The sequence below is a fragment of the Branchiostoma floridae genome, chromosome 17 (genome assembly GCF_000003815.2).
Source record: "Branchiostoma floridae strain S238N-H82 chromosome 17, Bfl_VNyyK, whole genome shotgun sequence".
NCBI classification, from domain to species: Eukaryota; Metazoa; Chordata; class Leptocardii; order Amphioxiformes; family Branchiostomatidae; genus Branchiostoma; species Branchiostoma floridae.
In genome coordinates, this window is record NC_049995.1 from 765,679 (window position 1) to 790,983 (window position 25,305).

A 25,305-nucleotide genomic window follows, 5' to 3' on the forward strand; every position below is an offset into this window, starting at 1 on the left:
GACAGGCCAGGTAGACTGACCTGTTAGACAGCCCAGCTTTTTCATCAAACCCCAGCTCGCACACTACTCGCACACTACACACACCAGCGTCTGCAATGCTCGCGCACTACTAATACACCAGCGTCTGCACTGGTCACGCACTGCTTACACCAGCGTGTACATTGCTGGCGCACAACACACAACAGCGTGTGCACTGCTCACGCACTGCTTAAACCAGCGTGTACACTGTTCGCACACTACATACACCAGCGTGTGCAATGCTCTCTCACTGCTCACGACCAGCGTATGCATTGCTCGCGCACAACACACAACAGCGTGTGCATTTCTCATGCACTGATTACATTAGCGTGTACACTACTCGCGCACTGCTAAAACCGGCGTGTACATTGCTCACACACCGCGTACGTACACGACGTGTCGCTTGGGTCTTTCGTAATTTTCTATACAAAATATCATGTTCCCACAGAGGCAAAATGTCGCCAACTAAGCACTCCTACCAACGGGTTGAAGTTTGGCGGAAACGAGTACCAGGATCAGGTCACCTTTATTTGCATCACTGGGTATGAAATTGTTGGGACCAGTACCTTGGAGTGTTTGGCCAATCAGACATGGAGCGACACAGAACCACAGTGTGTCCGTGAGTTTTATTTCAATTTTGATTGTTTCCTAAAGATCACTATAAAGTTTATCCTCAACTAAACATTTTTATTTTCACTGCGGTCAACTTTATCAATAACGTTGGCATGCATTCATTGTATAGTTCAACACCTGGATAACATAGCCAATTACAATGCTACCTACTTTCTCATTTACCCTAAAGTTCCTCATCCTTTGAACATTGTGTTGTCTAACGCAGTATTATGTAATATACACGTTCCTTATTTGATGATATGTGACTGTACTGGGGTCAACAACATACGCAAGATGTTGCAGTTGACACACGGGGGAAAAAGATATCATATTTTTATGGTTTACTAAATGTGGTACAAATAGAAACTCCCCTATTCATTTTGACGGATATGTTATATAAAAACATACTAGGTACTAGTAGTTTTGGATCATATCAATAGTTAAAACTCATAACCAGTAGTCCGCTTTGCATACATTATTTACTCCTAGGTTTACGGTGCCCAGCACTGCAAACCCCAGCTAACGGAGACATCATGGGAGGAAATGAGTACGGAGAAACCGTGTCGATAATGTGTGAGATAGGATACAAGCTGGATGGAAGTGCTACAAGGACTTGCATGGCGAGCAAGACGTGGAGTGGAATAGAGACGTCATGTGTTTGTAAGTTTTTTTTTAAACTCTTCTAGCATTGTAGTAAAAACGTGTAGCACACTGAAAACTTTATGGAACGAATTAATACCTTCCGAAAATAGTTTAATCAGGTTGTTAGAATATAGGAGAACTATTTGTTATACAACCAGCAGTTACTTACATTGCTTACGTTACGATGTCTAACTGGAGTTCTGCTTCTCACCGCCGTATGTAGCCGATGTAGGTGGCGCTTTTGCGGTGAGAAAGCAATCCCAAACGCGGCTAAGCTTGTATCCTCCCTCGTCCCGGTTCATCACTGGGGTTGACTTTCTTATCTAGATGGCCTCCTTAATCCACCGTCTTACCTGTCTATGACCTTCGCCCCCTCAGAGTCAATTACGCTTTCTCACCACAAAAGCGCCACCTACATCGGCTACATGTAGCGGTGAGAAGCAGAACTCCAGCTAGTTAGAAGCTCTGTCGAAGGTGTCTGAGAGACATCGAAACGTAAGCAATGTAAGTAACTGCTGGTTGTGTAAAGAAAAGAATTCTCCTATATCCGAATTAAAACCATTAAATCAGTGACACGTCAAGGTTTTCAACTATGAAACCATATTCCTTTATCCCTTACGATGACTAGTGTTGGTTTCTGATGTTTTTTGACCGAGATTTACGCAGATAGAAGTCCGCGCTAGCCGGTATTCGGTCGGAATATTTGTGTTCCTTATTTATCTGATGTCCCTACGTGTATCTAAAAAGGACAATTGTAGTTTAGCATTATCCATATAGAGACGCAAAGGCCTCACAGAAGTCACAAGATATACTTCCATTGTGTCTATCAATTTTTCTATTTAGTTAAAACTTTCAAAAGTGCAGTTTAGTGCTTAGTGTAGGACTTGTTAAGATATAACCTTTCTTTCCTCTTTTGAAGTGAAAACCTGCCCGCTACTAGACGCCCCTGACCACGGCTCAGTCAGTGGAGGTACCAACTACGGTGACATGGTGACTTACTCCTGTGAGACCGGATATGACATGTTAGGGACGCCTACAAGAACCTGCCAGGACAGTGAGCGGTGGAGTGGCAACCAACCTTACTGTTTAAGTACGTTTAGATATTTGCGAATAGCAATGTTAGTATTCATTACTGTCAGTCGTGAGATTGTGTGGCGCAGAGGCAGCGCGTTTGCCTCGGGACCGAGAATCCGGCTGCCTGACACCAATCTTGTGCCCTTGGGAAAGGTACTTTAAACGGCTTCCTTACTTTACTCAGGTGAAAGGGAGTTCTTAGCTTCGGCTAGGGATAGGGCGTAAATTGGAGGTCCCGTGCCTGGGGAGAGCCATACCCCAGGCACATTAAAGAGCCCCCTCACGTGCGATGGTGCGATGTGCGATGGTGCAAAATCCTTCCGTCTAGAATTGGTGTTTCTCTACAAATTCCAGGAAAAATATTGACACATCAATCACTAATTGATATCTGTATAACCAAACCAAACCAATCACATCATTTTGTGGGGACATTCAAGCAAACATGTATTTCTTGTGCTTTCTTTGTGTTATGTAGTGCCAAGTTGAGAAGATGTGCCAAGTTATGTTTCAGAAATTCCTCCTTGTAGATAAACGTATATGCAACCAAACTTACTCCATTTGTTGGATTTTGTAGAAGTCCAGTGCAACACGCTGAACCCACCGACTGCCGGTTCCGTTTTCGGCGGTAATGAGTACGGAGAGAGTGTGCAGTTCAGCTGTTGGGTGGGCCACACGCTGACGGGCAGTAGTAACAGGACCTGTCAGGAGGACGGCCTATGGAGTGGAGACCAGCCCACGTGTGTAGGTAAGAACATAATTGGTATGGCGTGATATATTTTACCGATGTATTCTAATATTTGGAAAATAAAACTTAAAAAAAATGAAATACATCATGCATACAGTATTTTGTCACCATGCTATGGATGCAGCGAAGATGTACGTGTACTTGATAAGAACTGGCAGAAATTTGATACATGTAAACATGGCTTGTTGATGTTAAATATTGGTTGATGTGTAAACGGACATATATACGAATTTAATTTAATATCCAATTGAAACGTATGTCCAGGAATCAAAGACAGCTAGCCAAAGAGGGACCTGATTGATGGTAACATGTTTCTATTCTATTGACATATTACTCGCAGCTTTTTATTTGTAGCTCACCGACAGCGACCCAGCGAGAATGCTGCACTACCAAAAGACTAATTCAACAGGAGAAAGAATCAGCGATAACCCCAAATTATCCCAGAAAAGTTCAGATCCGATTGCGCCTGGATTGTTTTCTTATGGCATATATGATGATTTGAAAAACATATTTCAGAGAATGAATGCCCGGAGTTGGATTCTCCTCCAAATGGCTACAAAACGGGAGGAAACAGTTATGGCGACATCGTCATCTTCTTCTGCAATGATGGGTATGAGATGATTGGACCATCGCCAGTCATCATGAGGACATGCGAGGCCGACAAGACCTGGTCAGGAACACCGGCCAGATGCACACGTCAGTATATATATATATATATATATTGATCTTAAACCAACTCTTGATTCCTTGAATATGCAAATGAAACCCTATTCAGCCTGTGCCAAATTTCAAGTCGGCTAACGCCTAAACGGCTTACGCTACAGCCACACATTTTGTGACCTTTCCCAATTTCAAAAAGGTTGAAAAGTTTTGAATTTATTCACGTTGAATAATAAGATGTGCATAAATTATGCTGATTCAATGACGTTATCAGCCAAAATCCAAGATGGCGGATTGTATCACCAGATCGAGTAGGTTATTTACCCTTAAAATTCGTAACTACTTGTTTTTTTTTTCTTTTTTAGTGTATTCTCGATGTATTCTGTGATCATTTGTTGAAAAAAGTATTTCTAAATTCAAGGTGGCGGACCCAATATGGTGGATTCCAACTGCCATCTTAATCATGTATGGCGACATATTATGACGTCAATTTGAGGTTATTGATGTTGCTATTGACAACATAAGTCGTAGTAAACAGTATTATTCTGTTATCTACAATGGCTGCTACATTTGTTTTGCATACCTTGGAGGTTCTCTGGGAGCACCCCTTATTCATGGTTCCGGCCAATAGTCACATATGACGTCATAATGACGTCATTTTCCGTCATAGTACCGTCTAATTTCTAATAGACCTCATTTTTGTACGTCATTCTCCGAAAATAGGGTGGCCAGCGAATAAGTTATTTAGGACTTATAGGAGTTTTAAACGCCTCAAGAGCTCCCCCGGTCAGAGTTGACAAAAAATGGTCTGAATAGGGTTAACGTACTAACCAGACTATTCCCACTTTTGTCATGTCGACCACAAAGGGCTAACTTCACACTCACAACGCTAGCAATCGATGTAGCAACTTTGGTAGCTATATCTTTTTCGTCATCCCCATATTCAGGACGTTCTTGTCCAAGCTTGGCGCCCCCAGTGAATGGAAATCTAACAGGGAACAACTTGTACGGCGATGTCGTCACCATCACCTGTGACCCTGGGTACGAGCTGAGAGGCAGCTCTACAAGAGGCTGTCTGGATAATCAACAGTGGAACGGAACAAGCGCCACATGCGAAAGTATGTATCTGACCATGTATCTGACATCATTTATCCTTACCCTAGTCTAATCTAATCTAACATAATCTAATTTAGAGGTAAAATAACAAAAATATCAATAAAGTTCTACTTATCTTAGTTACAGATACCCAGAATCAGAGTAGCTACAAGTTTTGTTAAACGTTGATTTCCGGCAATTTCCCATTTCCGAAGCACTTATTGCCCGCTTAGGAATCTATGTGACGTAAGCTTACAGATATCAGTCCGAATAGATGGCATTAGTCTAACTTTGTTCAGTGGCCTGGGATGGAAGAATAAGGCCAAAAGCAGTCCCATAACGAAAGGATTTTAATCCTTTAAAAATTAAAAGATAGAGACAAACCAGGAAGCTCAGCCTGAAATGGATGAAAATGGCACGAGGATTTATGATTTTATGTATTCCTGTACCAGGGGTGCAGTGTCCTCCGCTGAGTGCCATATCTGACGGTCAGATGAGTGGAAACAACTTCTTTACGGACAGGATAACGTTTGTCTGCAACAGTGGGTACGAGCTGACTGGAAGTCCGTCACGTACCTGTACCGCTGATGGAAGCTGGACGGGAACACAGACGACCTGTAACAGTAAGTGGCAAATACTCTTATCTGTCTGGAAGAACATAGCCATAGGATATTGGAGGTTTTTTTTATATGGCCAATATTGGAGTTTTTTTCTTCTTTTTAGCTATTGGTTTTTCTCACCTGCTTAAGTTTCGATGCCTATCAAACATCTGCTTTAGAGCTTGTGCCTGGACTCCAGTCTTTCACCGCTACATGCAGTGGTGGCAAGGTATTGGACCTAACATGTAGCAGAGCATGGGGCATTTTAAGAACCTAACAGTGACGTTACTGTTAGATTTCCCTGTTATATTCATAACAGCAAAGCTAACAGTGAGATATGCTGATCGGTATACTATATATGCATACGATGCTCTGTTTTTCTGCCAATCTAAAGACCTATCTTGTAACCTGTATAACGTTTATTTCAATAGGAAAGAAGTGCTCTGATCTGTCGGCTCCCCTGAATGGCAACGTGACCGGTGAGACGTTCTATGGAGACACCGTGGTGTATTCCTGCAGACAGGGGTTTGATGTGTCCGGCAGCGCGACCAGAACCTGCCAGGCTGATCAGCGGTGGAGTGGCACGGAACCAACCTGCGAGAGTTAGTGTTACGCAATATCGTTTTGCACATTTGGAGAAAGATTTTCACATTTGCAGATATTCAGCATGCGATTTTTAACGTATTTCAAACTTACGCACTTTTTGATTACGACATTTTCTATGATATTGTATTCCGCGACAAAACACATATATCGCCGGGAAACTGATTAACCCTATCCAGACGGTGGGGGGGATGGCGGGCTAAAAGTGCCCGCGGCAACTTTGACCCCCTATAGCTCCCAAACGGCTTGTGCTAGAACAACCAAACTTAGTGAGTTTTCCTAAAATATTGTTGGAAACCATTTTTAAAAAATTGGGTAAGTTTATGATTTTTCGTGTTGCCATGGCAATGGGTTTCTGAAAGGCAAATTTTACAAAAATCACTAATTTTGGTTTAAACAATGGGATTTTAAGACTTTTCTTGCTAAACTTAACATCTTTTCATATATCATTAATATCTAAGACTTCTTAGTTGAACATTTATAATTAAATATTCATAAATTATGCTAATGAGATGACGTAATTGGTCAAAATCCAAGATGGCCGAAAATATCATGATGAAAAGTATAACAAGCTTATTTTCACTCAAATTTTATCACTACTTGGTATTTTCTTACAGAAAACATTCATTTTAACATTTTAATCCATTTCCAAGGGGTTTTAGCGTTACATGTTGAAAAAATGTATCTTGAAAAATTTAAGGTTGATAATCCAAGATGGCGGATAGCTAAGCTACAGATGACGTCATTCAATGACGTCATTTTGACGTCGTTGCGTCGACTTTTGACAACAGAAGTCTTATAACACTTAAATATTAATAAGAAACCTTTATTCGTAACTTTTTGATTGAGATATTTAGGTATTATGGGAATTCCCCGTTTTAGCCAAAAATATCAATTAAGGGCGTCATAATTACGTCATATTACGTCATAATGATATAAAAATTTCAGAAATTATAAAACTCGAGGGGCCCAACCTTCCCTGCAAATTTGGTGATCGTACAGTAAGCCGTTTTGAAAATACGAAGGGGGTCGAATGAGCCCCCCCCCCCCCCCCAGGCCAGGGAAGGCCCCAAAAGCCCAGTCTGGATAGGGTTAAACCCTCAGGCTGGTAAAACTTACATACGTTGGTCAGCTTTGGCCAGCACATCGAGTGTTGAAAGTTGCGTTGTACGTTTCTTTGATTTGATTTATGAATTGTGGCTGGCTGGGACATTTAAATAACGTATAGGGATAAAGTGAAAATTTATACAAAGAACCAATTTAATTCTTGACCGGTGTGAATAAGCACAGTCAGACTGTTAACCTTCTATGAACCCAACGCGTCGACTTCCAGACAGCTCAAACAATGGGCTGCATATCTGATGAAGCTTTTTAGATGAAACATAGCAACAATCTATAAGGAAGTCCAACTCTTGTTTTGGAATGACAGTCTTTTTACACTGCATTACTATCATCTTAATATGCTTAAGGTCAGACTTGGCAGATTCATAATGATTGATACATGCAGGACAATAACGATAGAAATATTTTTCCCAAAGAAATTAAGTGCCCCACACTCGACCGCCCACCCAATGGTGGTATCAACGGGACCAACTTCTATGGTGACACCGTGGTGTTTGACTGTGACGTCGGTTACGACCTGGTCGGTAGTCAGCAGCGTACCTGCCAGAGCAGTCAACAATGGACAGGGGTGCAGCCATATTGTGAACGTAAGCTCTATTTTATATTTCATTGGAAATTCAGCATATCACGATTCATGTGCCAATTCGCCAAAATGGCCGGGAAATGTAACGCGTCTTGCAGATAAAAGATGTGACCTGATGTTTCTTGTTTTTAATTTTATTTCCAAACACATGCAAACTGCCATCATTTTACCACGGAACACTAAAAAATACTATTATTTTATCATCATTTCTTATTTTACTTGTGTTGTTAAACTTCATCTATTTTGTTCGAATTTCATCGAGTGCGTATTCAACTCGTATTTCTACAAACCAATTGGAACAGCTGTTGGAAACCTACATAAGAAAGTTTCTTGCAACCCAATTTCTGTAATGAAGTGATGTTTTACGCACATGCATTACCATATCGCATAATTGATCCATAGCGTTTGCTAATCTTGAAATTCAAGAAATCTGGCTGCTGCATATCAACTTTGGCATTTGAATTATCACTGTAAGAAAATGCACTTTGCTTGCCTATTTATACTGGTGAATGCACCATCAGGCACAATGTGATGATTTCCTGATATCCCGTATTTCCACCACCTGTGCTTATACGCTTCGTGGCGTGTTAAACGTCCACAGGCCGAAGATAGAAACCTCTATTTGACAGAGGTCCCTTCTAAACTTGGTATTCGTTGATTTATCAATTCAATAACAAGAAATGTGCCGACAATGCCGTCCAGCTCATATTTAACCCTCAAACCACCGTATGGGGTCAAAACTGACCCCAGGCGTATATTAATATGTGCCATTATGACATTTCTGGTTGAAAACAAATTTCCTCCCATGAGTTTGTTTGTATATATGTCTTATAACTTCTCATACGTTTTTACAGAGATTTGCTCATTGTTGATTAAGTTATCATAAAAAGTTTATGTATGGTCCATGCAGTGGGGTCAAAACTGACCCCAGCATTTTTTAAACAAACTTTTGAGACCCACACCTAAACTACTTATCGTATGAACACGAAATTTTCAGAGAATGATGTACATGTGCAACGTAATTATCGTAACATCTTTTGTGTCATTATTATGTTATATGACAAAGCTATGACGTCATTTAGCTTAAATTGGTCGCCATCTTGGATTTCGACTGATGACGTCATCAAATTAGCATAAAATATGAATATTGAATTGTGAAATTTACGTTGAATTTCATAAGATGTCATGAACAAGTGTGTTTTGCCAAGAAAACCTTAAAACTTGAATGTTGAAGCCAAAATTAGAAAATTGCATAATAAATATGCCTGTCAGAATTCCGTTGCCATGGCAACGTGAAAAATGATTAACTTATTTTATTCACTTAAATTGCTTGCAATCAACATTTTCTCAAAAGGGACCAAGTTTGGTGGCCCTAGCATAAGATATTCAGTGGCTATGTGACTTTGAAGTTGGTTCGGGCATAAAAACAACTTTACCCGGTCTGAATAAGTGTTAGTGAAAAATGTGGTCCCCATGATCTTTTGCATAAATTATAATAATGTACTAGAATTATTCTTACCTAATCAAGTCAAACTGTTCCACATTCATTAATGAAGCTATACATATATAAAAATCACAAAAAGAGTCATAAAAAACTGTATTTGTACAAAACGTAATGGGGTCAGTTTTGACCCCATACGGTAATCTACGTCACAAAAAAGGTACGGTGGTTTGAGGGTTAAAGTGTCCTTAATTAATATTCCATGGCCATGTGGTGCAAAAGCCACAAAGTGTAGACATACGCATGTTTCGAACATTACTAATGAACACTTTGTCAATAACGTTTCCCCAGGAAAGCGATGCCCACAGCTGACCGTTCCTGCCAATGGGGGAGCGAATGGTGGAATCTACTATGGCGACACGGCGGCGTATTCATGCGACCCTGGGTACGAGCTCATCGGTAGCTCCATACGAACGTGCCAGGCAGACGGACAGTGGGCAGGCATGCAGCCAACATGTAACAGTAAGATAAAACAAACTCTTCTACAACCTTATTATAAAGGTTTCAAACATACTACTACGTACATGTATATTTACATTTTACACATATATATTCTAAGTTTGCTGCAACCCCTTGCCCGATGGCTTGTTGCCGCAAACATGCAAAGATAAACACATGTAACGGTGCATAACGGGAAATAAAACTGCTTTTATTTCAATTGACAATGCTCTAAATTTAAACTTGCATCGATTACGTTATGTATTGGAAACAGTTAAAGGCGAAGACCTCTACCGTTTTCAATAAGTATCTACAGTACAGGGAAAATTGTCCCATCCCGATATGACTCATTTATGTCACACTGTAAGTTGATTTAAAGGTATAAGGTATAAAGCATGCTATTGAACCTCGATAAAGTTCTGATATTAACGACATTCGGATGAATATTAACATTATGTTCTCCTGCAGTCAAAGCCGACGGTATCGGTATAGCGCATAATGTATTCTATATTTTGCATAATGTAATCTATATTTTGTCACAGAAATGCAGTGCTTGACCCTGCCGGCTCCAGTCAATGGAAGCATCAGTGGGGGACACTATTACGGTGACCAGGTGATCTATTCTTGTGACCCTGGGTTTGACCTTGTGGGAACACCAATCAGAATTTGTGAGGACAGCCAACTCTGGAGCGGTGTACAACCAAGTTGCATAAGTGAGTGCAGTGTCCATGTTTCAACCCTATTCAGACCGGGCAGTTCTGCGATTTTTATATTTGGCTAATCTTTGAAGGGACTCTTGCAGTCTGCATTTGAAACTCATGCAACTCATAAATGACGTATCATATGACCATCATATCTTTTTCAAAAATGATGTACAAAACGAGTATGAGCTCTAGGATTGTACGAGATTTGGTCGCATTGCGACATAACATGACGTCATTATGACGCCATCTACGTTATTGTATTGGCTGGAACCTTGAAAAAAGGTATTTCCAGAGAACCTCAAGGTATGCAGCCTAAATGTAACATCAGGTGTGGATAACACAATCATAATGTCTGCGACTAGGCTGCCATCATTATAAAATGTAAGTGGTAAGTAAAACCTAACGTTTTTTCTACACAAAAGTACATACGGATCAAATTCTCAAAGATTACTAGCACTGTCGCCTTCTTCAGAATCAATACCGATGTTTCGATCAGTACTATGTGACATATCTACTAATCCTAGTAGCTGTGAACTATTATTACTACCAACACAGATGAGCTTTCATGGTTAGAAACGCACAGAGTATATAGCATACAAACAATACATATTTTCGTTCTTTCACATCTTATTCTTTTGCTTTTGAACTTAATTTAGCATTTCATTACAGTAGTATCTGTTTGTCTAATATTTGTCTTTAATTTACGTCATATATGTGTTTAATTTACATCTTCATTTTTTTTTGGAAACGAATGAAAATTTATCCACATGCGGATGTTATTCGAAACATGGCCTTATCTGAAGTTCACATCCATATGGCCTTCTGCGTGCTGGCAATGGCGACACTACCAAAGCTGGTCATGTATACAAACCACTTGGTTGTATTTTCCAGGAAAGCGCTGTAGTGTGCTGACACCTCCCGAGCATGGCTCTCTGATTGGTGCTGGAGCTTTCAACTTTGGGGAGGTGGCGACGTTCACATGTTATCCTGGGTACGAGATCCAGGGTAGTGGGACCAGGATATGTGAATCAACCGGCCAATGGAGTGGAAGCCCAGCACAGTGTGAAAGTACGAAAGTATACTTCTTTTGTTTGCTGTTTTTCACAATGTGCTAAAGAACTCCTTTTTTAAATATTGATATGGAATTATCTTATATAAATATTCGGATGTCATACGAAAACTTATAATATATTGTATACATGATATAGTTGGTCTCACAAGCTTCATGATGCATGTTCGATCCTCATATAACATTATTTTGTGAAATGATTGTGTCGTGGATGTATGTAAACATTCATTTCATGTCCTTATTTCAAATCAATGCAGAGAAATGCTGCGACCGCCCTGCTATTCAGAACGGTGACTACACGGGAACGCAGTGTTACAACGACACGGTCATCTTCAAGTGTGATGTAGGTTACCGACTCCTTGGACAAGGGAGTCTGACCTGCACAGAAACAGCACAGTGGAGCGCCTCCCTGCCAACATGTCAAAGTGAGTCAAGTAATATCAGATTATGATTTGCAGATATGTCATATGAAATATGCGTATAGTATAGCTTGATTTGTATGATATATAAGTCTGTGTCTTAGCCCTGGATCGACCATCATTGCAGCGTATACATTTACATGCCAACAGATTTATTGTAAGATTGTATTCAATGCTTTAATTTACTTAAAAAACATGATTAAGTAATCTAAAGGTCATTCACCAAATCATTCGAATTCAGAGAATTCCAGCAATGAAGCCAGCTATGTCCTCTTTTAGTACAGTCGTGGGTACAAAAACAATTACAGTTATCTGTATTTGATGAACTATTCCTTTTACTCTTTCTCAGGAATCTGCTGTGACAGTTCTATCAGTATCTCTGACGGCTCTGTTGGCTTCCAACCCGACAACTGCCACAGCGGACTTGCCGCCTTTAGTTGTACACAAGGCTACTACCTTGAAGGATCTAACTACATCATCTGCAATGACAGCGGTTTATGGGAAGAACAGATCCCGTCATGTAAACGTATGTAGCTTTCTACTACTGTCACTTTGGATCAGATAGCTTGCTGTTAGCCTAGTTATCAACGACCTTTATATGAGACCGATTTATGTCATACCTGGGCCGCGATGACGTTAGATACAGGTGTTCCGGACCAGGTGATAAAATGCCGTATCACACAGGCTACGAAGTTTTATCACACATGTTTTCATGGATTAGATCGAACGAACTCTGCGCAAGCCGAGTTCGGCGCGGTCGAAAATCGAATACCTGATTCGGACGTTGGAATTGCCATTTTTGTTCGAGGGACCAAATTTTCTCAACTTCTGGTGCATTTCGCATCGAAAGGTGTTTTTTCAGGTGATTATGACATAAATAAAGTACAACACGATGTAAGTCACCTCAGTCCCAACCCTCCCGCGGGTCTGATTGCCGTCAGGCCTTCGGCCGTAGGTCGATCCGACCCACGGGATGGCTAGCATTTCGGGTATACAACAGGGATCCATGCTTAATCCATTGCTGATTATTTTCTGATATCCTCAGTATGTTATATCACTTCATATGCGATAGAGAGTTAACGTTTTAAAGCAGTTTACGCGCGTGTACATGCGTACGGCGTGTAATGCATTGGATATTCCTGAGATTTGGTTTCGTAAAAAAAATCATTCAAATCGGTATAACAAAAGCCGAAATATGCCCCAAGAAATGATCACAAGAAACAAGGTGCCTCCCTCTCAACCCTAATGTCTGTTTCACCGTTGTCCGTTTGGTAAACGTGATTAAATCTGAAGCCTTTCTGCAAAAATGTATACCCTTTGTCGCTACACACGTTGTCTAAGGTCCATCAGATCTTTTTTTTATGTACCTCCTCAGGAGAGAAACACAAGCGGTAACCAAGTACTTTTTTGCTTTTATGGGAAACAGCCTTTACATCCGTTTGGTGTCTTTCTACGTTTCAGGATACTGCTGTGGAGTACCCGGTACTATCCGCGACGGAACTTTCAACGCCACAGACCTGTGTTACGGTGACGTAGCTACGTACACCTGCAACCCTGGCTTCCTCCTGAAGGGCAATGCCTCTGTTGTGTGCGGTGACGGGTACTGGGGAAAAGCACCATTCTGTGAACGTAAGAAATATTAGATATGTAAATAATGTTATCCACTAATAAAAAAACGCTTATTTTGTGGTGTTTTTTCTTTTCTTTTCTAATTTCTATGTTGCTTTAAGGCTCAATTTTCAAAAGATACGGCCATACACCTTCATAGCAGCTTTATCAAACAAAAAAAGACAACAACATTTTTCCCTACATCACCGCAAAAACATCTTGACTTGTTGCAGTATGCAACAACGACAGACAGGTGTAAGCTAAATATGTTCGACAAAGATTCTCCCGGAAGTGGGTCGAGAGAAATCCATCATCAACATTATTTTGGAGTACATATCTATACGTTGAGTGTGAATTATACGCTGCTTATCTTTATTGTTCTCAGCCAACAGCTTGTGTGACAGAACTGTCCTAGCCGTGCCGTCAGGTGGATCCAAGATCTGTTTTGAAAATCCCCACGGAACTGCTCCTGTAGAATACTGTCAGATGCACTGTAACGCTCCAAAAGTATACAACAGGTAAAGGAAACATATACTGTATTTTGCATAAACCTTTTAAAATCTTGGAAACTTCAATGTCTAAATGTAAAGATATACAATAATCTTAGGTTGATCAAAAAGCTTAGGGGGAATAAATCAAGCGGTAAACAATTTCCATTTTTCTACTTTTTTGTATCAGGCTTATATGAATGCAATTTACTTATTAGATGTTTAGGCATGATACTGTACTTCCTTTTTCGGCAATGTAAAGGTGGTTTTTCGTGGCATTTCAATTGTGATTCAAATGCACGTCTTTTGTTGGATTTCTCAGAAACGATGACATGTACGAGTGCAGCGTTGAAACGAACTGGCTGTGGTTGATCAGAATCTACCATGGCGGAGGACAGCAGGTTCTCTCCAATGTTGATGTTGGCGAATGTTCAGGTAATGATCCAGGCCTCTTCTTTGAATATTGTTATATCATTCAGACCAATATGCCATGTTTGCAATGCAAGAACGTGTAGTTCTAGAACTTGTTTTGTTTTGGTTTCTCACAGCTCCTTTGGACCCATTCGCTGCAATTACTATCGGGGGCTTGGTCATCACTTCAAATAGACTACATGATATGACTGCTATCGAAACAGAGATGAAGGACCTCCTGATAGCAACTGGGCTCTGCTCAAATCCATGTGAAGTACGATTTTTCATCAATCTATTAGATAGAGCTTCCATAGCACACACAGTAAGAAAAGACTCAAAGGTCAAATAGTACACGCCTAAGGTGGAGAAGGTCTTGCCTTCATAATCATCATCATCATCGGTCGACGTGATCACACATGTTCACACATGTTTACACACGACGGTTATACGGCCCCTTACGGGGTGACATACATTTTCGCTGGCTAATTACAAGACGGGGATGCGCCAGGTCTCCCGTCCGGATTTTTCCTTCACTCTTCTGTAGGACTGTATAATGACTCACTTGCTGACTCGTACATTGTAGGTTAATTTTGCTGGTCCTCCGGCTGTTTTTTTTTTTTTGTTAACTGCAAAATGATTTGCATTTGTGTGTTAATTTGTTTGTGATGCCTACTGTAACAGATTTACTCAATTCAAGAAGCATTAAAGTCCCTTCCTGCCTATAAAAAGTTTGCTTTGGTGAAATGAATACGCGACCAAAAGACAATGCACTAAGATGATCAGGTCAGCAATCCATATCAATGTTGGCGTTAATACGCAACCAGGCTATATTACCACTTCTTTCTTTCTTTCTTTCTTTCTTTCTTCTTTCTCCTGTCAAATCTTCAAAGTGATTCATCTCCGCCGTTCCTGGACCGAATGACCTGAAATTTGGCACAGGGGTAGAATGGGCCAATACCTTGATGCTTTTTTCTCAGTTTTTTCATATCTGCCTCTCAAATGATTTTATTGAGGTTTCAAGGTCATGTTTTGACCAAAATAAAATATATTGTCCCCCTGTACCCTGGTCTTACAATGGAATGGCCTGAAATTTGGTGTAGATAGGCATTAGATAGTTGGTAAAATGATCCAAGTAAAAGTTTTGACATAAACTACTTTAAAATAATTAATTTTGGCACTTTTCTGAGGGGTAACTTGTTTTCTTTTGGCCTCCTGGCGTGACCTTCCGTGACCCCGCACGGAGTCCACACCTGTGCGCGAAGAGCGAAGGCTAATTAATATTCATAACCATAGCGGGCCGATACGCTGCGGCCTGGAAAAACGACGCTGTAAAAGGCCCGCTACGCTGCTTTTTCATCCAGCGTAGCGGCAAAAAAATTGGGAAATAAAGAAAAACATCGTAGTAAAAATACATAGGCACGTGCCAAGCACGCGCCTTCGCTGTTTCAGGAAGTTATCAGCTCCAAGGGAGGTGTTTTATAGCACCGGCCCGCCATACCGCTGTCTTGCAGCCTCTCCCACCCGTCCCAGGACCGCCGCGGAAATGTAAACAAAGCGATGAGAAGGCCTTGCCGCACGTTCATCAGCGGGGTGGAATCCCTCCCCGGAACAGCCAATATGCATAAGCTTTCCCGCGAAACTCCTTACTTGGGGAGCGTGGTTGATGTAAACGGCTCTTACTAGTAGTTGCGTCATTTCTTTTTCTGTGAGGAAAATACAATCAATTCTTTCTGACACATTTCTAGAGCAGGAACGGGTCGCGTTCCCCAATTTCCTGTTCTAAATTTTGCGTGTGCCGCCCTGCTTTCGCGCCAAAAAATGTAAAAAGTGTAGCGAGTTTGCCTTGCCGCGAGTTATCAGTGGGGTGGGATCCCTCCCCGGAACAGCCAGTTCCCGGGGAATGTCCCGTATTTGGGGATCGGGGTTGACCAACAGGCAGTTACTAGTAGTTGCGTAATTTTTATTTCAGCGCGGGAAATAGAATCAATTCTTTCCGACATAATTTTGGAACAATAGCGGGTCGCGTTCCCAAAATTCCTGTTCTAAATTTGAAGCTCTTTGGCTCGGCAACGTAAGTTACAAACCATCGTAAGTTTGTATGTAAAACCCGGGCGTCAGGCAAACCTCGCAAAGTGACCCCGCCCATAAACCGCCAGGGCAGTGTCGGCAGTGTTAGTGTGGGGATCCTTCGCCGACTTTGTCAAAGGGCCGCCGGCTATCAATCAAACGCGGATGTTGATTACTGTTTCAAACAGTCATGGTGCCGTACAGCGAAATTCATGCTTCGTGAATACATTCCTTGGACTTTCTTTCCCACAGCGGTGCTTTTACAAAATATTTATTAGACTGTAACACTGAGTCCCACATGTTTTAAAGAATAGAATCTGACGCGAAACAGCGGTTTTTGCCCGGTATTTTTCTTGAAACATGTCCGTGGGAATATCGTCTGACGGCGAGGCGGCGACGCAGGGATATCAAACCGTCAACATTACATAAGTCGCACGGTGGCTAACAACGCTGCGAAGATAACGTTACTAGCGCTCTAACTTAGTAAGCGCTTCAACTTCGGATGGCAACCCGGACAATATTTATCAAGTACTGTTGAGCTGAGTAAAGTTTGTTGTTTATGAGTTTTTAGTTGTCTTTGAAGCTTTTATCCGAAATACTGTTACGTCAAACTGCTGAAGAAAAGTTAAGTGACTGCTACGATGATCGTAGATATGGCCCTAAAAACTGATAAAATAAGCCTTCTCAATAGACTAAAATGCAAGAGCTTAAGGGGGGCTTCGATACCGGACCCCGCCGGGGGCCTTCGCCGGCCCCCGGACCCCTGCCCCATCATTTCTGTTTTTTGACGGTAACTAGCTATCTTTATTTTGATCGTGACGACGTCCACATACTAGTATTTTTCTGTGGGGAGGGGGGGGTCAAATATATTATGCTGCTTATTGTGTAACAGTGGGGTTTAAGCGCTGCCAAACTGACCACGTCAGTTGCTCTAGAGTTTTTGGTGTTGTGGTTTGCACGTTCGATTTGTCATCCGCCGACCCGGGGTCGATCCCCGTTATCGGCATGTTTGTTTCTTTCTGTTTTTTAATTCATAATTTTGTTAATATTAATATTAATTCATCCTTTGGACTGTGATTTGTGTAGATGTTATACCAAATGTCACTCGTTTGACTTCTATATGATGGTTTTAATTTCATTCATGTCAATCCTTTTTGATCCTTGATGTCGGCCTTGGTAGTAGTTCATTTCGAGAAGTTACTGTTAGAATGTTCAATTTTTGCGCAGGAGTGATTTGGAACAGTTCAATTTTGCATGGGAACGGGTATGGCTGAAATATGCTGTATTTGCTCTCAAGCAAATGTCGGCCTTTCTAGTTGGAAAATGTAATTATTTGGAAAGACCTTACAATGAATCAAGATCTGAAAAAGGTTTCTATTCAATCGAAAGCCGCATCTGCATTTATTGTATCTATATCTAATGCCATCCACAGATAGGTCAGATAAGCGTGGATGTGTCACCTACTGCAAGGGTGGGACCGCGGAGCACCGTTGTGCAGTATCAGGTCTCCATCCAGCTTCTTGCCTACGCCGACCCGAACTTGGTGACTCCTACAAACACCATTCAGATGGAATGGGTGCGTCTGGCAGGTGAACTCAGGTATTTGTATGATTATGCACTTCATTTGTCATCGTCCACACTGCAGTAGTAGTCAGTACGGAAAGACGGAAAGGGACAAACTATTGAAACTAGTCAACAAAATTTTTCCAAGATTTGCACATCGTACCGAACTACAAAAAACTGTCTTCCTGTTAGCACCACCCAACGCATATGTCTCCCAAAATGTCTGGAATTTCATCCTCTACTGTATACAGATAAGAAATCAAACTCAACAGTATTCTTTTTAGATTAGAAGTATCACTAGTTGATGGCCCCTATTTCACTAAATGTCCACTTTGTTATTGTATCATTATTATCATTGTACTTTCATACATGTATCATCACTTTGCAATTAGCCTTCTGGCTTGAGTTTGCAATAAAGATTGTTCTACTAGTACTGCTGTGTATCCTATGGTAGCCTGTGTGCGTGTTGTAAGTCACAAAGGTTACTTTCAAAATTCTATTGGCAAAATTACGTAAATTGTAATCAACGTAGCAAATTTTGCAATTCATTCATTTATTTCTTTATGAAAAAATAATATGTACCTTTTTATCCGTCCATCATAGACAGGTGGCCATGACCCTTGAGACAATGGTGGTTACACAAACCTTGGACTTGTCCATCGATGGTAGCCATATGCATCTGTCCGTCGTTGACGGTGGATTCCAGATTTCATCACCCAGCCTTGGATGTGTCAATGGAGAAATAAAGGAAGGCGTGAAATGCAGTATGTTTCCCTTAACCGGAACTTCTAATTATAGAAAAGACACCTGTTCCACTAAGTGGTCGGAGCCAAAGGAAAATGAATACAGTATTTCTGTATGGCTTGAAAGAAGCCCAAATACATGTTTTGTGTAAAAAAAGTCACATGACACGGTATTTACCTGTAGGAAGTCTTTAATTAATTGAGAAACACAATTGAAAGTGAATCATCTCAATGCGTTAAAAAGTGCAATAGCAAACTGGTCACTTTTTCTGGGACAAGATTTCACTTAGGACTTCAGATGAAACTTCACAATAAGTACCTTTGAAGCACTTAACGAACGGGAGCCAGAATTTTATCATTTGAAGATCTCGTAAACGCCTGCACACAAATTAAACTTCAGAGCGCCCTAGTAATTTTTCCGACTACTACTGTCTGCGCCACTCGACCTCTGCTTGGGGAGTACTTCTATCCAGTCTCGTACATGAGATCACCTGCCAGGTTATGTGATGTTTTTTAACATACAACTTACACTGAATTACAGTTCCATGTGCCCCTGGTACCTACCATGACGTGTTTGAGCAGATCTGTCGCTCATGTTCCTACGCGACCTACCAGGACGAGTTTGGGCAGACAGAGTGCAAGTCTTGTCCTAATGGTACAACAACCGCGAAGGCCGGGGCGAAAAACATAACGGAATGCAAAGGTATGCCTCATAGATGAAACAGAGAAAAAGATTTGTGTTTTTACTTATGTTATGCTTCTATAGATCGTTGAACTAACGTTCCTCGTGCTATGCTCCTGTAGAGTATGACGATTGCGACTGCGGGATCCACCCTTGTGAGCTAACCCCTGGTGGATATACGTGCAGCTGCCTGCCCGGTTATGTGATGGAAGGAATCAACTTTGAGGCAGAGACATGCGTTGGTAGGCGCCTTGAAAGTCTCTCTTCTAATGATGGAAGCTTGGGAAGCGTCTAGAAAGTTTGCTATGGAGATATTGTTTTGTGTAAAGTGAAGAAACATTGATCTTTAAAGTATGTATTCTATGCATGCGTGTTCATTGTAGGTGATTTATATTTTGGCTTATCTTACTGTTAATACAATATCTTTGGGGGTGCCTAAGGGAATTGCCACGAAGCATTTAGTGTATTGTCTATATTGAACAACTGTCGGAAGCATTGCCTGTGTCGTTGCAATTGGCAACGAATCTGTTTATATGCCACCGGTCATTTGTCCTTGGGAAATGTACTTTACAGGTGGAAGTGAGTACCTAGCTTTTGTTAGGGCTGTCCGTCGAATAGGGCGTTAATTGAGGTCCCGTGTTTATACCCCCTTCACATTGTTGACGATCTTCGTGCGTACTTCGCGATCGCCGGAAGGTCGACCGATTTTAAGATCGACTAGTCGCTGATATTAAGAACAAGTTTCGTTGGACAGCCAGCATCGGTCGACTCCCAAAAATCGCGCGATGATCGACAAAACACCGCACGTATTACTGCCGAAAATGTCGTCTACAGCTTGCAGGCTCGTCGTCCAGTCACTTTTCATGCAATGTACATGTTAATACTCCTTTAACATTGCGCGAAAATCGGTAGGACTACGAGTCTGTGAGCTCTAAATGAATTTTCGGTAGTAATACGTCCGACGTTTTTTCGACCTGACCGGCATTTATTTAATAATATGCCATTATTCCCTACTATTGACAGAGAATTGCCTTTGTAGATAACATAATATATGAAGCAGATTTGAAGGAAATTTAGTTTCTACAATGCTTTGTTTAACGATATCCATATCTAGACATTGATGAGTGCCTGCAGCCAGATGTCTGTCCCGGTGCCAGATGTATCAACAGACCAGGAACTTACTCCTGCCAGTGTTTGCCGGGATACGAGGAACCCAACTGTATAGGTGAGGCACATGTTCATTTTATGAGTATAACAGACTATGGTAAATCACAGTGTAGTAATCAGCTACCACCTTGAAGTACACTGTCAATGACGCCGTAAGTAGTTTATCTATATTCTTTACTCACACTGTAGACATTAAAAACAGATCAATAAAGAGCCTAGTAGTACACAGGAACACTGGTGGTCTTTTACGAGGCCGACTCTTCAAAGACATAGAAATGGAAATAAAACAAAACAAAATAAGTAAACACTAGAAAGGTAATATTTGCAAGCAAATACAGAATGTTACCTTCACATGGTTTAGTCAAGCATTTCTACCTGGAAGGGTAAACTGATTAAGTTGCAGATGTTGACACAGGACAAGTCAAGACATGCAAGAAGGTACAAATAAATTTTGATGATTTTTTATCTGTAACGTTATACATCTTGAATAATGAACACAACGTCCAATATTGTTCCAAACAGGGTTTCTCATCATCATCTCATCACAGGCCCATAGCTACAAGCCACAGGGGCAGTCTGTCTGTCCAAAAAGGTTATCCATTTCTGACGGTCGTCAACAGGGTTTACTCGACGACATTTAGCGTGTCGTCTGCGGGAGCGTCAAGGCCTATGAATTTTTTCGGCTTGGGGAGGTCCAGGGAGAAATTTCTTGGCTTGCGGAGAGAGAGCCATGGAAAAAAAAACTGGCTTCCTTCAACAATATGTATTCAAATGTTTAAAAAATAAAGCTTTGAATCACTTGGGAAATTCATATTCTCTGTCTCTGACTTGGTGCCGGTGCAGAACGCGAGCCGCGAAGTTCAGTTGATAACATAAGAATAAGTTTAATTTTGCGCTTTCCGTCATTGTTGACGAACAAACTCGGCGCGTAAGTATAGACAAATTTTGCAAAAATCTCTAAAAAATCAGCGGATGTTTGCGGACGGTGCTGACTTTGATGATAATTCCTAACGCGCGCCGGCGGCGAGAGAGAAGCGAGAAGCGACTGGTCGAACCCAGTCGGTGCCGCGCCCCTCCCCCTAATGTTCTGGTCAGTCGCATCGTGCTAGCGCCGATGTTTTTGTTGTCATTTTCCCGGCCCCGATTAACTGTCAGTTGTTGCTACCATAGAAGTAAAAAAAATCGAACAATATGTGAAATTAAATAAGGTACTTTCAAAATAGTCTCCGGTAAGCCGATCGGACCTCATATGCTTGCGCTCTATACGGGGGCGGGGCCCTACATGAAACGTGACAAATAGGTGTGCTTTTTATTCTTTAATTGACTGCTTATAAAATATGGAACGAATCTACCGGTGTCATCATGTTGCACCAAATTTGGGCTGACCGACTATGAAAATTAAGATGTCGAAGATATTTCCCAAAAGGTAAGCAGAGATTTGTTGATGTTGGCGGTGTTGTTTTTTTCGTAATGATTTTCTTAGTCGGACCATCGCAAACAGTGCATTCAGTCCCTTTCCCCGTGAAAACATCAGCTAGATTGTGCTAAATACAGCCTCACATGAGGCAAGAAGTACATACAGTCACAATTTTATTGTCAAAGATTATAGAATTGAATTCTCGTTTCTTGAATTAGACTAACTTCTGAAGAGAGCAAAATTAAAACAAGCGTACCAAGTTACGGCACACTGCGTAGCACAAAATCGGAAGGTACATTCACAGCTTGAAACGTCTCACAGAGTTTGCCGCTTGTACAACGCAGCGCGAATGGTTCTCCTCAGCATGCTCAGTCACACTTTTACGTTTTCTATGAACCATATACCCAGTGTGAAATCGAATGTTGCACATATCCTGTTTATGTCGCAGTAAGAGCGCAGCGCGATCGCCGTCTAGTGGAAATTTCGAAAGGGGGCCTTACCAACTACTGTAAATCGCACAAATTCACAGAAACAGCTGATTAGCGTAATCGCTAAAATTGCCACAAATCTATTATATTCGTTCACGTCCCGCAGTTGCCGGACACTCTCAGAGCAGAAATTGATATGGCTACCCCTGCACACTGCAAGTGATCTTCACAGTACGCAGCACATCTATCTCCGCTATGCTTCCTGTCACAGTCAATCTGTGTAAATTCATTCATATTTTGAACGGCCCAATCATTTTTTCAGAGCCCGCAATTCATATTTCATAAATTTCTTTTATTTTTAGCAAACAATTTTGATTTACGTTTAAATTACGTAGTTTGTTTATGCCCTCATTATCGATACGTGCCGCAGTCGGTACACTTCAAACCCGTCCGCCTGTCAATCATGCAAACTTCAAGGGGTTAGGTTTCTGCTACACGTAACTTTCGCGTTGGCTTATGCTGATTTGTGCCTGGGGATTTGTGCTGTGCCGGCCACTCCCACTGTGTATAAAGCTGTAAGTAGATTTATTGTAATTCACCCAGACTTCGTTTCCGCGCTCCACTTGCTTGCTGGGGACCAACGCAGCGCTGTGGTAACTTACATGATAAACAACAAAGTGAACGGAATGACCGTGACCTAACATGGGGAGGGCGTTCCACGCTGCAGTTAATCGTGTTTGTTCAGGTCAGTTTAATAGCGAAATAAACTCATCAAGTCCATCGTTTGTGTTTCACATACCTTTATGTCTCAGGCGTAAAACTTTGAGTTTGCATGACGATCGTTATGCATGTTTTTTTTTATGTAACAGCCGGCAACACGCAGTGACCTTGCGTCTAACGTAGTCATGTGTTGTTGTTTTTTTTGCTCAAATGTTCTTGTTGACTCAAAAATCGGTGACACCAATCCGTGTTTCATTTAGACGACAGCTCTATGTATGAACTTGAAAAACGAACAGGTCTCGCTACATTTTTGTGATTAACGTTATATGCCAGTTACTTATCATGTCAGGAGACATCCAAAGAAATCACCACATACACGTAACGTTACCACAGTTGTCGGCCTGTCTGAGAAAATTGCAGTAGTGCTCCGAATGCGTTTGTTCACCAAATTATCGCGTGTGTACGCACGAGTGCTGGCGTACTACACATCGTGTGTGTTCTCGATTCTACGTAACTCAAACACAACATAGAATCTGAACAATGTTTGGATGGCTCAGAGTTAAACTGACTTGTGCAGGTAGCAAAACCTTTAGCTTAAACAAAATCAAGAAAAGTATCGAAACAAATGCTTAGATTTGACTCGATATAGACCTTAACCGAGACACATTATACTTTGGGGGCATTAAATTTCATTCTGCCTGCCCTCAATTTCATTCTACCTTCCTTGAAGTTGATATACTAGTATGCAAAAGGTGCCGATATTCGGCAAAATAAAGTCAAAGCTCTGTGAATTTCTTGATCCGATTTATTACTTCTTGGTAAAATGAATTCCACAAATCATTCAGAGGACGGCTTCTGCCTCAATTCAGGCCGTCCAAAGCAAGATGAAGTCATCATTTGACGGGCGGACACTTCCGTGTTGCGTAGTGGCGGTCGTTGACCTCGTTCGAACACCATGTTCCATAACTCCCGGGCGGGTTCCATAGCTACCGGTCGTTGACCTCGGGTCCTTGGAACGTGGTTCTAATGTTCTATGGGGGCTCGAAAGTTCGATTTTGTGTTAAAATTGCTAGTTTTTTCACCCTTTTTTTGCCCCATAAAATCATTTTTTGGTGTCTTTGGGGGGCCAAATGACCAAGGTGCAGTGTCTTATGTGCAGACCTACCAGCTTGCTGAATTACGAGATATTCCAAGGTCTAGTTTTGGAGATATTCATGTTTTTTATTTGTGCGGAAAAGAAGAAGAAGAAACGATGCAAAAACAGTCTGTACCTTCTGTGAAGGTAACATAATAAGAATTATGTAACAAAAATAGTTTAAGAAATGAATACAATGAAAGTAGATAGCAAAAATCAATACAGAACACTACGTTACCGCTTTTGTGGTTTGATGAAAAGTAAAACACCACATTGTATATCATATAAGAAATAAAATAATTTTAGAGCGGCTAAAGCGAATTGATATACTGTAATCTTTTGTTTCTTCCTTCAACAATATAGACATCAATGAATGTCGCTACGCTGGGTTCTGTCCTGACAATTCAGACTGTACCAACACTGAAGGCAGCTACTACTGCACCTGTCATCCTGGTTTTCATGGAGACGACTGTCTTGGTACGCTATTTACTGTCTGTTTTCGTCTTTTGTTTAAATTTGGCCGATAAGTTTGCATAAGCAACGTACTCATTAAATTAAACCTTAATTAAATATGACACCGTACAATCAAAAAGAAACACCCTTTATATAGAATTTGCCTAATACATATATAAACTTCTGCTCAACAATAACAAGCTATATCCTGATTGACTGTATTTGAAATGACTTTTTTCATGCATTGATTCTCCAACCTGAGTATAATAAATGCCAGTTAACTGTCCGTATTTCTTTGAATCCAGATATTAATGAATGTCAGAACGCTACTCTGAATACCTGCGGACCGAACCAGCAATGCGTCAACACAAAGGGGTCCTATACCTGTTTGGGTGAGTTGAACTATGGACAAGGAAAACCACCGGCAACCTTTTTCCAATGCAGTAAACAGTCATTATTGCTGGTGATGCCGATTTCTGAAGTCCAATGTGTCTTACAAAAATTTTGTGACCAAATTGTGTTCTTCGCTTAGACATCAT

The 25,305-nt window shown here is 41.1% G+C and overlaps 2 protein-coding genes across 2 annotated transcripts; both read left to right on the top strand.

The window, feature by feature from the left end:
- Nucleotides 1-472: 472 nt before the first annotated feature.
- On the top strand, nt 473-11,511 carry LOC118404868 (CUB and sushi domain-containing protein 1-like). The gene is made up of 12 exons (XM_035804248.1): nt 473-637; nt 1,120-1,290; nt 2,192-2,362; nt 2,921-3,091; nt 3,608-3,787; nt 4,699-4,869; nt 5,299-5,469; nt 5,877-6,047; nt 7,587-7,757; nt 9,546-9,716; nt 10,235-10,405; nt 11,288-11,511. Exons 2-12 carry the CDS (start codon nt 1,164-1,166, stop codon nt 11,509-11,511), a joined length of 1,899 nt encoding a protein of 632 aa, XP_035660141.1. The 5' UTR covers nt 473-637; nt 1,120-1,163.
- Nucleotides 11,512-12,514: 1,003 nt separating this feature from the next.
- On the top strand, nt 12,515-18,106 carry LOC118404869. The gene is made up of 6 exons (XM_035804249.1): nt 12,515-12,530; nt 13,346-13,513; nt 13,878-14,010; nt 14,303-14,415; nt 14,529-14,665; nt 17,891-18,106. Exons 1-6 carry the CDS (start codon nt 12,515-12,517, stop codon nt 18,104-18,106), a joined length of 783 nt encoding a protein of 260 aa, XP_035660142.1.
- Nucleotides 18,107-25,305: the final 7,199 nt, after the last annotated feature.